This window comes from Phalacrocorax carbo, chromosome 1 (assembly GCF_963921805.1).
Source record: "Phalacrocorax carbo chromosome 1, bPhaCar2.1, whole genome shotgun sequence".
Lineage (NCBI taxonomy): Eukaryota > Metazoa > Chordata > Aves > Suliformes > Phalacrocoracidae > Phalacrocorax > Phalacrocorax carbo.
Window position 1 is genome coordinate 80643828 of NC_087513.1, and position 14145 is coordinate 80657972.

Below are 14145 nucleotides of genomic sequence, written 5' to 3' on the forward strand. Positions count from 1 at the left end.
AAAACCCAAACAAACAAAAAACCCACTTAATTCTTTGTCAAGATGAGAAAGCATATGAACTTCCACAAATAATGAAATTCTGAGATGAAGTTGTCTAAAATTTACATTTTGTGCAGCTGCAGCTTAGAAAGCGTAAGAAAAGAACTAAATACAGGAAGAGTACATGCCTTGTTTATCTGAAATCCCTGGTGAATGCTGAAATTTCCACACATTTCAGTTTAGAAATAATTTTTTTTTAAATAACAAAATAGCTATGTAAGCACAGAAACATGTGGAAACCTCTAGCAAAGCTGCGTCCAAGAAAACAAATACCAATTACATTATACTATTGGATTTGCAGTACTGTAGGGACAAGTCACCGAACCTATTGGAGGGAACCCTTCAGTAGCAACTGCTGACGTAAGAGAAACCAGCACAAGAACTGCTTTATTAGCTCTTTGAGATTTGTTTTCAAATATATTTTAATACTAATGAGCATCACATATATTGTAGACAGCTGACTAAATAAAAAGGCCATCAAGATTATCTATTCTTGCTAGTCCTTGGGTGCAGGCAGTCTAACTAACGTAAACCAGAAGAGATAAGTATCAGTAACTTATGAAAAATGCCATTACGGCATGCTAGAAGCAAAACAGCCATGTGAAATGAGAGGAACAGAACTCAATATAGCGTGCAATGACTGTAAGCTTCAGTGCCCACATACTAAGCTTTCTGTACTGTAATGGTCTGATACATTCATTTTGACCCAGAGACCAGAGATAAATTGTCTTAGCAATACAAACAAACAGCTAAGCAATTAGGGCAAAGTTTTTGGAGAACATAGTGATAACATCTAAAAGCATTGTTGGGTGATGGGGAAAAACAGCCCTGGAGATAGGGAGTTTAATCTGAAGTAAAGAGAGAGTATAATTGCTTCTCCAAATTACAATGCACTAAAAAAAAAAAAAAAAAAAAGAGACAGACAAGCAACTGGCACTGGTATTTGTCTGGCATCTATTTCAGTGTATCAACCTAAAAAATAACTGTCATTGTCCCATTTGGAGTTGATCAAGTTTTGCCTATGAAAAGAAAGATTTTACTTGTGCAGCTGTTGAAGTGTCAGAGCTGAGAAATCCATGAGGAACCACCAGGTTATAAAAAATTTCTATCACTTAAATTTCCTTAAAGTAACTTATTAAAATAGTTTCCAAGCACTGAGGTTAACACAGTAGTCAAATGTCCAAAGCAACAATTTTATCTATCAGATTTTACGTACCAGCCCTAAACACAGATGTATATTAGTTGCAATGCAGGACATTGCTGCAACAATGTCTATTACCCCTAGGCACAGAAACAGACATAACTAGTATTTAACCTAAACTGTGCGTCGATTTAGCTATGAGTATTTGGTTACTGCTTTAAAACTTTGTGCAAAATGTTATCTATATAAAACCAAAGCGCTATCTACATTAAGAAATAAGTGAAACATGAGACCTAAAACACATTCTTTCAATTTGGATTGAGTGACCCAAGAAAACAGCCATAGCAGATATAAAATAATCTCTTGAAGTAACACTAATTTTGTTGTTGTGAACAATTATTGTCTTGTCTAAAACCCTAATCGTTTTATTAGATGGAGATGCCTGCTTATTACAAAATACCTAAATCTGATTTTAGTGAAAAATTTGCCATATGGAGGAGATAAATGCATATTGTCTTTTACTGAAGCTGAATGCCCAGTGATCTCATAGTGTTCACCTAAGGAATGCCATTGGTACTGTTTTTAAATGCATAATGAAATGAATTTGCATACAGCAAGTTTTTTACTAAAGAAAAATCTTACATGGAAAAACAAGTTCTTTGAAATACATTTTAAAAGTCAGTAAGACATTTTGAAAGGTACATAATTTAAACATTTGTAAGAGATGTGGTTTTGGAGCTGCCATAAATGATCCATAGTCTTAACTCCATATAACAGAAGGAGCTCACATCACAGAACAGACCTCAGCCACGTCATCTGAACTCCAATGTAATTTAATGCATTGAAAGTAAGCATATTGTGTACTATGTTGCAGTATACAAAAATCTATAAAAGCTACCTGAATGAACAATTATTTATATTTCAATAAGGAAAAATACTTTTTAGTTCAAACCCCAGTCTGAAACATCATAACTAAATTATGCCATTTTAATTTGTGATCAATATATTATTTTACAGGCTATTTGTCAAGTTTTTAAATAGAATTTTCATAATATCATTAATTATGAAATACCAAAGAAATCACCCATAAATAGCATTCTTTAACTACACAACTCTTCTCCACACCTGTAATAAAATGTTCTTTCCTATCTCTTTCTCTTCCTCTAACCTGTTAATCACAACCTATCAATTAACAACACTGAGCTCCCTTAAATTTCACTTCCTGTTTCTGCATTTTTCTCTGTCTGATACAGCCCTAGAAAAAATCTCCTACAGCCCTCCTTGTCTGTAGGAGGAACATGTTAGACAGCCAACATCATGTCTTAAGTAGGCAGGCTATGGAGATGAAAAGTCACTCTTTCAACCTGAAGGCAGGATTCTGGCTTGCAATGATAGGCTGTCAGCATAGTGCTCAGAAGTATATCAGTATAACGCTCAGATATTAGCAAGGTAAATTGTATACCCCCTGCCTTAGAAAGAATATTAGGGTCTTTTATCCCAGCCCTCCCCTCCCCTGCCACAACTTGAATTCCTAGGAAAACAAATTGTGTCTTCATGCCTTCAAGCTTTCCTTCACTCTTTTTTCCCCCCTAATGCTTAACCACTCCCCATCAGCAGGGATGCGCTTTTGATTTGGTAGGTGGGCTACCTTACTTTGTCGCAAGAGCAGCCCAGGGAAGCAACTGCAGAAGGAAAAAGGAAGGACAACTGGTATATGCAACTTCTAAAGTATTTTTCCTGTTGAATGCTGCCAATACAAAATACACACTATGATGTGGCTTGTGGATGGAGCTAGACCAAATCAGGAATGACCTATGTATTTCAGTTGCAGACACCATGAAATCCTGTCACTGTGCTTTTCCTTTCCCTCAAAATACTTTACACAAATGGACACAGTGAACGCAATGAAGTGCCTGTTACTGGAATAGGTATAGGCATATGACTCATACACATCAAATTTAGTCTCACGTAAAAAACATTAAAGTTGAAACTATTGCAAAACCACAAGATCAAGATGAAAAGAAAATGGATGCTCTTTTATTTCTACCTATGTCATGTCATGGTAAAGGACAAACTCACACTTTGTGCATTGCAATTATCATGTTTTTTTCCACTGATTTCCAGCAAAAAACCCCATACTTCAATTTACATCTTTCAAATTTCATCACAGATGCATGTAAATGCAGTTATCAAATTGTCAAGTGTCATGGAGCTCAATAGGCACAATTCTGTGAGGTGTAATATGAATCTTTAACTGAAAACCTCAACAAATTCTGAGGCCCAAACAAAGCCTTTATAAAATGATTCCTCCTTTTACTAGTTTCATCCCCACGCAGACAAACAATACTGAAAGCTATGAACCCAGCCTACCTCTTCACACCCTTTTCAATAACTAATTAAAAAGTTGCCTTATTTCCATTCTCTAACTTGCTACCAAGACAAATAATAATTTCTAGGTAAAACAAAGCCACAAATGAGAGTTTTTTACTTTGGTCTTAAAAGAGAGACATTCTTTGCAAACCATTCCTTATACAAGACTGATATTTGCAGCCATACATCCCAGAGTCATCTCACCCCCTTCATGAAAAATTCCATCCCTACCTTGAAATTCTGTGAAATTATTAGAAAGCTCATTAAGAAAAGTTTACTCATGTGAAATGTCATGTTTTTGTAGAAGCTTCTGTTCCAAAACAACCTTATATTTCAGACTTTTCCATCAGACCTGAATCATTTGTTGCACAGAGGCTTACATGAGATATGCACTTAGTTACTTTCTGACAATCTTCAGTGCGCCGTTACAATAGTCTGTTTTCCAGAAAAGAAAGTGTAAGTACTATACCAAGTTGAGCCTTTGGGGGCTGGTTAAGTTTCTCATTAAACTGACGTTCAAGCACATGTAGCATTTTTCCTTATCGTGGCACCTTCCCAATTTAACACTGGGGAAATTCAGATGCTTGTAAATTAAGTTTATAAGGAAGTTTGTTGAAATGACAAATCAGATTTTGAAAAGTGAAATGGGAGTTTCTGTGTCTCATTGCGTTATAGTGCAGTGCCCTCCACTGGCTAAATGTCCTCACTTAAAAATAGAAGAGCAAAAATTCTCTGAAAAACGACTCTTGAGGCTAAAAACCAAAAAATACTCCAAAAAACCCCAGAAGTGGTGTCAAATTCTTAGAAAAGGTTACCACATAACGGCACCAATTTATACTAATACCAGCCTTGCTTTCATTTTACATGGTAATAAAAATACTTTGGGTGCTGAAATAAATCCTGAAGCATCCTTTTTAAAGAGTTCAAAATTAGAAGTGACAAAATGAAAAGAGGCAGTACTAAAAAGTGTAACTTAAAACGAGGCCTTATAATGGTAAAAAGCATACAACCAGATCAGTAATTACTACTGTCTGTTGAATTTTCACTATTTTACCTTTTTCAGTTCAGAAATGACAGACCCTCATCTAAATTTCTCTTTGAAGCAATTAATAGTGCTTTTGAGTGCAGTGGACAGAAGTAGCTGCATCAGTACTACCTATATTATATGTACCTAAGAGTGAGGATTAATAAGCACCAAGAGCCAATAACACAATGCCCTTCATGTTACTGTTGGTTGCCCACTTATTAGTTTTTCGTCTCTCCATCTCACTTCATTTTATGTTTGTTTCAAAAATATGGATGAAATGTAAATGTGGGGGTGGTAGGCAAACATCTTCAAGAATATTTTGTACTCCGACTGACCTTGCTGCTGTCATTTGGCCAACCCGCTCCTCTTGGGTGATGTTACCTCTTATAATACCATTCCCTTCACTAGCTAGTCAATGTCCAGTATTGCTTCACAACTTTCTCCAATACCTGTATTAGCTCAGTGACAACATGGGCAATATTTACATGATACAAGTGCCTGATCATGCTTTCAAAAATTAAGAACGACAGAATTTTAAAATAATCCATGAACATGTGCAAAAGTACAACAAGGGGTACAATAGATGTAGCTAATGATTAAGGACCCTAGCTGCCCCATCTTAGTAATAAAAGTGTTATTAATGAGCTTTCAGTAGACTTTATAATCCTACACAAGATTACTATCTAATTACTAGACCTAATGATACCCAGTGTGATAGATTTGCTGGTAATAAGGTGAACAATTTCATTAGTAAGACTAAAAGGAATAAAATATAGGAGGAAGTTATGATAAAAATACAAAGATAAGTGGTGTTTGCACAGATACACAGTAGCTGCACGCTGTTGGATTTTCAAGCAGAGCCAAAGAAGGACACAAAAATATTCTTAAGGCCCTGACAAAACCTCCACTGCCATCTACAGATGGAGGGAACAACTGGAAGACTGAAATAAAGCTGAAAAGTGGATTTAACATCCCTTTTTCAAGTGCTGACTGGTAACTTTAAAAGGGGCATACAGCACCTTTTTAACTGAGCACATCTATTGGAAGCTTTAAGATCTAGCACAAGCTTTACAGCTTGATCCATTCACTTTGTATAAAATTTCTGTGTTAGCAGGCAATGGAAGAAACTAGTCATATTTCTTCTCTGACAATCCTATGATAAACTACTTCCACTAGAAAAAAAGAAAACCCAACACTGTTCCTAAAGTTGTTTTTAAGGAGAAAAGCTTGATGCCAAGACTAACCATGAAGCATCTTCCTTACTATAGTTGCACGGATTACTAACAACGGTAGGATTTTCCACTCCAGTTGAACAGCATTGCTAAGTGTCCCTCTCCAGTCTCTGTAGTTCTGGTGAAGTGGGGAGCAGCTTCCAGGTAGCCCAGACGAGTAAAAACAACAACAAACAGGAATAACATCTTTGCCTCATTAAGCCTCAGTCCTCACAGAAGGTTCTGTTCCTCACTGAAGATTGATTTGTTATACTCCTTTTGTATCAGGAGTATGATGAAAGAGAGCAAGGCATTCAGTCACCTTCAGAGTCTCAGTTTCCCCTGTGTTACATTGTAGGCCATGAGGTCTTGCAGCCACTGCCTTACCTCAGATCTATCTTTTCATTCCTCCTCAGAGTTCTTATATAGCTTATGGCAATCAACCATTTCCCCCCTTTTTTTTTTTTTAATAAAAAGCAGATATTCCCACTTCCTTTCATTGTGCAATAACCACATAGTAATGCTGGGTCATTCTGCTAATAATTTTGCAGATAAGAGCTCCCTTGTACAACCTAAGAGCTGTTTTTCATACTATGAGCTTGAAAGAAAAAAATTAGAGGTGAGAATGGTGGATATCTGGTTGCTTGCTGTCCTGGTTTCAGCTGGGATAGAGTTAATTTTCTTCCTAATAGCTGGTATAGTGTTGTGCTTTGGATTTAGTAGGAGAATAATGTTGATAACACACTGATGTTTTAGTCATTTCTAAGTAGTGCTTATACTAAATCAAGGACTTTTCAGCTTCACATGCTCTACCAACTGAGAAGGCAGGAGATGCCCAGGACGCTGGGAGGGGGCACAGCCAGGACAGCTGAGCCAAACTGGCCAAAGGGATATTCCATACCATATGATGTCATGCTCAGTATAGAAACTAGGGGAAAGCTGGCCGGGGGGGGGCTGCTGCTCAGGCACTGGCTGGGCATCAGCTGGCAGGTGGTGAGAACTGCATCGTACATTGCTTTCTTTGTATACTCTTCCATTATTATTATTACTATTTTATTTCAATTATTAACCTGTCTTCATCTTAACCCATGAGTTTTTCCAGTTTTACTCTTATAATTCTCTCCTCCATCCCACGGTAGGGGGGGGAGTGAGCGGATGGCTGTGTGGCGCTTAATTGCCGGGTGGGGTTAAACCACAACACTTCCACATTCATATCTCCATGTTTCTATTACATCATCTTAAGACCTCAAAATGGAATAGCCATTTTCACAGCCCCACGTTACACACCAATTATTACACAGGAATGTAGCAGGAGTACATAAATGCTTTCTGAAATTTTGCATATAATTCTTTTAGCCAGAATTGTATTAAACACACAGTTCCTTAACTCTGTTGCAGACAGGGCCTCAGAAAGAAGAGCAACTGTTGGTCTCACTCTGAACCCATGAAAAGTAATTAAGACCCCACTTTCCTGTGGGGAACAGGTGTAGCTATCACTTCCCTGGCAGCCTGTTCCAGCTGAAGAGTTATTACTACAGCTGTTCAGCTGACGGCAATTACCACGGACGATGGTCATTGTATGTGGATCTCACCTTCTAAAGGTTTCCTCCCAAGAGAGCTGACGTGATGACTGCTGAGCTGCAGCATTACACTGCTTTCTGCTAAGAGACCAACTGACATTTACCTTTACATGACCTTAGTGAGCTACAAAACGCGTTCTCGACCACAGTTGCTTAACCGTGCTGACATATAGAATTTCTAACTTTTGCTTTTCCTTACAGTGAAAAGAGCTTTAAACACCACAGTTTTAAACCACAGAACTCTGAAAAACAAAAACAGGATGTCTGTTTCTAAAGCTGGTGCTGTGTGTATTTTTCCTGAGACTGTGCTATCTGAGACCAGGTTGGTGTAATCTTTCAATACAGTCTATCGGCCAGATTCTCTCTTTCCTGCTGGAAGGTTAACTCTGGTGTGTATGACAGAAAATATTTTCATGGCCAAGGGTTGCTGTCATCACAATCTGTGTAACAATAGGACCAGTGGGAGATTAAAAAAAAATAAGGCTTAAGGTTACATTCAGTGGTGTCCTTTACTCTTGCAAAGCTCCAGTGCAGCCAGAAAGAATCCAGAAAGAGGCAAACACGATTTGCACAATTCAGCATAGGAACAATAATAATAAAAAAGAAAATCACATATAGTAGATGCTCTCCCCTCTCACAGAAGATGCTCCCTGCTCCTTAGTAATGCATACCAAGTCTCTGAAGGTGGAAGAACATTTGCTCCTTCCTTTCCAGAATCTCTTTGTCCCCTTCGATGATCAACAGACACTGGATTTATTGCATACAACAACTCCAGTTTGTGACAAGGGTACAAGTTAATACCCCCCTGCCTCCTCCAGGTTATTGTGGTTTGAAACTTGAAATCATGGGCCAACAGATATGACTCCTCTGTAAATACAGGAGCATAGCAAAAGAAAATTAAAAGAAGCAAGCAAAGGAACAAGTAGAGGATTCAAGGCCATCTGAAATAAGATGGCTCACCAACTTCCACACCAACTCCAAAACCTCATGTCACAAGTCTCCCTACATGCTGGGGAGGGCTGTCAATTGCCACAGCCTTACAGCTGCATGTCCCTTAATCAGGGGTAACTTACAGGGCCTCTGTAGTCCTATAACCATTCCCTGTAGGCAGCACTCTCCCTTCCAAGATCCTTCATGCTACACTGTATTCCGTTCATACAAATATTTGCTTCAGTTTACACAGAACCTCAACAAGCTGCTCACTTGTGCCCATCATTTTAGCTGCTCTTGTTTCTTCTTCAGCAAGAGTGGGTTTTGATACTGCAAGAGTATGTTAGTGCAGGTCCACGGGACTTGTAGTTGACTATCTTACTTGTCAGTCAGTTAAGCCACATACCCATCCCCAAAGGCTGTGTCACCTAACACAGGTAAAGCACATCTCAACTATAATTTCTGATTTGAAACAGCTGCTGGTAGTGACTGGCCTTAAATGTTCAGAACTAGGAAGAAGAATGAAAAAATCCACTAAGCTTTGCTCTCATTCTGATGTGTATTTCTCCTTTCTTCCTTTTATCACTTACCACACTTATACACACTTTGAGAGGTTTTATTTGCATTTTTGTTCCTTATGGACACAGCTTGAGAATTAGCAAGCTTACAGACCTCAATAGCATCAGCTCTTTCCTCTAAGACCTTGTAATACATATGACAGGCTGCATCAGACAAATAAATAGTCCTGCCAACAATGGATAGGAGACAAGACTTAACAAAAAAAAAAAAAAAAAACAACCCAAAAAAACCCAGAAACCACAGCCCGCCACTTGCTTAACCAGTGCCATTTGGAGTAATCTCCTTCCTCTTTCATTAGTAAATAATTTGTCACAGAGATACAGGAATTTGCCATGTATGATATTTACAAGCAGGCCTAATTCTATACTAGGTCCTCTGTCCTTCTGTCAACATCTGTGTGCATACATTAGGAAATTAGGAAGAAAGAGGGGCTTCAAGACAACATCACGGAGAAAGAAGTGGTAGTATGCTGAATCAAACTGGATGAAGGATCCATCTTCAAATTGCTTGATTTTACACCTTCCACTGAAAAAATCAGGTGATATAAAGAAAGTGCAGCGTGGTTAGCAAGAAAGAGAAAAGTGATAAAAATGAACTTTCCATTCCAGCTCTAGAAGTAACATTCTCAAGATTTAGACCTTCCCTAATGTATAACTTAATTTAGATACTGTTACCAATGTATTAACCACTGAAACCTGGGCAGAGCTGCAACCCACTGAGCTAGTTTGCTTTCTTAAATAGTAGTATCACCAGTTTTCAGCCAGCCTGATAGATTTTGCTGAGTAACCACTTTAGTTACTGTGAGACTAATGCACACATGCAGACTGTGCAACAGAGGTTTGGCCAAGGTAGCATGGCTCAGGGGTAGGAACTCTATTCTCCTGGGACAATATCTGCCTTCCCACACAATGAAGGGAGTCTTAAAGACCGTATGGCCAAAAGTAAAGGTTACTGCCACAAGCAAACAGCCCTCCTATCACACGTCTAGCATAGAGAATTTCAGAAGAATCTACTGGTCCCATTACAGAAAAAAAAATCCTCAAAACATTACAGTTGTAGACCTGACTTCTCCTGTTTAATAATCAACACAGCAGCTTACAAAGTTTAAAAAATGACCAGTTACTGGCTTTGGAATAAAGGTATAGCATGAGATTGATTTTGTAACTCATAACGCTTGTTGAGGGCACGGAAAACTTTGCCTTTTGGCAGCTTGACAAAGTTAAGCTTGACTTCACAAAGAAGTGCTCCATATGAAACTGTCATCATCAGAGCATACTATCATTAACTGTTATGAGAAAGCCATGTTTTTCTTACTTTGCAAACTGAGAAGGTTCATTGCATATTTGCACACCTTTGGCTGAATTCTACTCTTAGAAGAATTTTTGTCTAATTCATTGAGTGCTCTACGATGAAGATTTGTCGCACTGGTTATCAAATGCATATTATTCCCAAATGAGGTAAAACCACTTTCCATTACATGGTTCACTCTAAAGCCAGGGGAGGAGAACGGAATCTAACTGGTGCATAACTCCACAGCATGAAACAACATCTATGTGAACAAGCAGAATATCTCTAATCTAACCAGGTAAGCACACAGAATAAAATTGGAGCTTTTACCTGGGGCAGGGAATATATATTTTCCCATCACAAATTCCAAGACACACTAGTGTATGGGATACGTTACTAAGAGTAAAGCAAAAGGCATGCTGTTTTGGAAAGCTCGCACACCAAAGCAAGTATAGCAAACATGAAGACTGTTAATACACATGAAGCACACATGAAGAGTGTTAATACTGCTGAAAGACAAGACAAATAATCATGCTAAGTATATCTAATATTCACGAGAAGGCATATGCATATCAGCCAAACACAGTGTTAATATCTTATTGTTTGCATTAGAAATGGCAATTTACAGCCAAGATAGATAAATACATAATGTTCTGTGCTTGTCCAATGAAGTTCATAATTTGAATAATGAGATACTATGTTTCTACTCAAGAATCAGGACAACTCTTAAATGAATGCATCTTACTATGTAGAATTACACACATATAAGATTATCAGTGATAAAGGTAAAAATTGGCATGCTTGACTTCAGAATCGTAAAACTACACAAAGTGATGTTTTGACTCCGTTTTTACATAGTACCTTTATAACATTATATTACATCTATAACTTTTGACCTTATGTTTTCTGTACATTTGAAGTTCATGACAAATATTCAGAAGCTAAAATTTATACATTTGTTATATATAATGGGAAGGGAATGGAATAATCATTAATTTAGCAATATTTATTTGCAAACGTATTGTTTATATGTACCTGACATCCACATCAGGAGGATTTCATGAATTTATAATATACTACTTTAAACCCTGTAGCATATTACTTCAAATACTCACCATATTTTAATTTTTTTCATTTGTATATTTGATTAGCTTTCTGCTATTCCTTTTCTTACTTTCCACACAGGAGAGGAATGCATTTAAATTTTAATATGAGCTGGAAACACAGACACAGTTTGCAAAGTGTACTATAGAGCATAACATAAAATACTACTATTTTTCATGCACTAAATAGCACAAATAAGATTAGAACCATTTCATTCCAAATGCAAATCCTGTGCTGGCACTGTGCTCCTTAAAAAAACAAAACAAAACAAAACAAAAAAAAACCCCACACACAAACAAAACAAAACAAAACAATTTGAATGGAACAATTTATAATTCCCTGATTTGAAGCAAGGCCAAAAAAATAGCATGTTGGGAAAATACAAGCACCAGGACATCCTGTATAAAAGCATAGTATAGTTACTATAGATTTAGTAGACATATCAGCTGTATGAGTTATCTGGACAGAAAGTAACCATATGATGTGAAATAAAACATCTAAAAAGCAATCACACTATAGATTGGAACCACATTGCTTTCAAATTCATCCTGAACACTATCATCTATATTTTTCCCTGTCTGAAGGCAAGTGACAGTTTTTGTTCTTCTTTTCAGTCTTGGCTATTTATCAAAGGGTTTTCCAATGACAATTCCACATTTCCTTTTGCAAGAGGGAACTCCGGTGAGTTTTCCACCAACATTAACATAACATCCAAACAACTAGTTAGACCTTCATGAGCTTGTGCCAGCTGTACTGTACTTTTAGGCCATATATCCCTACTAACTCAAGAGTTCTATTCACCAGCACTATTTGTATCAGTTTCTGCATTTACGATAATGCCTTAGTGTAACACCTGGATGCTCTGGTCCATCCAGACCTTGCTGTATGCTTTAATGCTCTGCTTCACATTTGAAATTTACTCCTGATTCCCCATCCCCAACACTGGTATTGTACGTTACAGGACAAAAGCATGAAAGGTTACTCAAAGATCCTGTCAAAACACAATATGGAGATGTCCTGCATGAAGATACTATTATGCTTATTTCAAGAAATAGGCATTTGCTAAACCAAATACAAGCAATGTAAGAGATCATTCAACAATTCCAGTGAACTCACTGATAACGGGCACTTTCTGTACTGGTCAATCCAGACACCTTCAGTATCTCTAATAATTTTGCTTTCATATTTTTGGAACATCATTTCCTTATAAGTGTACCTACTTTATCAAAATATTATACATAATGTAGCCTATTTTCAGACTGTATCTATAAATGACTATTTCATTTACATTTCCAGTTATTTCATACCGTATCCATATTAGGAGTGCTTTAGAGCTCAAACTCATTTAGAATTCCACAAAATATAAACCTACCTGTAAAACTAAATCTCAGGAGCTATGTCAGCTGCCTTAAAAAATAAAATATCAACAACACTGAGACTGCAAGACACCCGTCACAAAGCAATGCTTCTCTTTCCAAGTGTCTGACTACTTCCATTCAACTTAAAGCTCAACTTGCATTTTGTAGAAACATTCACATATGGTTGAATAAGATCAAACTCATAATCACTTCAGATTCAGATCACTTCAGCCAGCCAAAGAATAATACTTTTATTCAGTGTCAAGTCTCCCTCACTTTTAATGAGCATTTATATTTTCAATTACAAAGCTGTTGTTCTACTTACTGTGCCACATCAGATACTGCTGGCAGTGGCAATGCTTCCGATATAAGGTCAATGTCATCAGTGAAGCTGTCGGCCCATGACATTTCTTGGGTATTCCCTTCTAAACATCTTCTCACTGCACAAATAATTAAAAGAAATTGTAATACATTAGGGAGACAACATATACAAGCTCTTCCCCCCTTGCTTAAGGTACTGAGCAGTAGGTTAAAGAAATGGTTCTTATGTGAGACATAGCTTTCTCTTTTTGTCAGAATCAGTGAAGTCGATGCTTATAACATACACAATACAAAATATATATGTGCATAATACATAGTTCAAATACACAGGAACCTCTTAGAAGAAAGACTTTTATTCAGGACTGTCTCCTCGTAAGCAGAAATTCACTACATCCACAATTTCAATGTGGGCATGACAATGGACAGAAACAACCTGACTTTCATTTCCTCAGTTAATACTATTCGATAGGTATACTTCAATTTCTCGAAAACCCTTCTTCAAAAATTTATTGCTATTATCATGTAAACGGCACTTTTGTTTCAAGTATTCTGTTTGGTCACTATATTGATCAGTGTTCAAAAACTCTCTCACAGACTAGGGAAGAGCCTCAGGTGTTCGAATGCAGTCAGCTCAGCAGGGTAACCATGATGGATACAAAGCTGTACGGTACCTCAGCTTATGTTCCAAGCATAAGAAAGCTACAAATTTCATTACAGATTGGGAAGACATATGATGGCCAGTGAAGGAGTTTGCTCACAGACTGTAAAACCCAGAAAAGCCCAGCTAGCCTTGTAACTGATGAAAACCAATTGATTATGCTTTAAAAAGTTTTAGCCCCAATACTCATTTCCATCAAGTATAGGGCTGACTTCTTCCACTATAAATATGAAGTATATATGTACCTGCCTTTCTGAGTTCAGTTGCATCAATATCCATAAGCAATTTCTGCTTCAATGTCTTTTCAATATCTATTCCTATATTTGTTTTGTTCAAAAGCTATGAAGTAAATCTAGTTTAAATTGCTGTGATCTGAAATAGCAGGTTCTTCATGACTACTAGTGTTCCTAGCAGTTTCTAAGGAAGCTCCCTATCTATTTTAGTTCTGATCATTCTTAAAAGCTTCATACATACAGTTATGAGCTGGCAGAGTTGGAAAATGGATAGGATGATGCATACAAATTCAAGGGAGAAAAGAAG

At 37.3% G+C, this 14145-nt stretch overlaps 1 protein-coding gene across 3 annotated transcripts in view; it reads right to left on the reverse strand.

Moving 5' to 3' along the window:
- The window catches only part of LOC104044040 (potassium voltage-gated channel subfamily KQT member 1), a 437069-nt gene that overhangs the window by 394933 nt on the left and 27991 nt on the right, over positions 1 to 14145 (reverse strand). For all 3 annotated transcript variants that reach the window (XM_064461907.1, XM_064461924.1, XM_064461916.1), the window contains exon 2: positions 12952 to 13066. In XM_064461907.1, coding sequence (XP_064317977.1) covers positions 12952 to 13066 — 115 coding nt within the window. The remainder of the gene's footprint in view (positions 1 to 12951; positions 13067 to 14145) is intronic.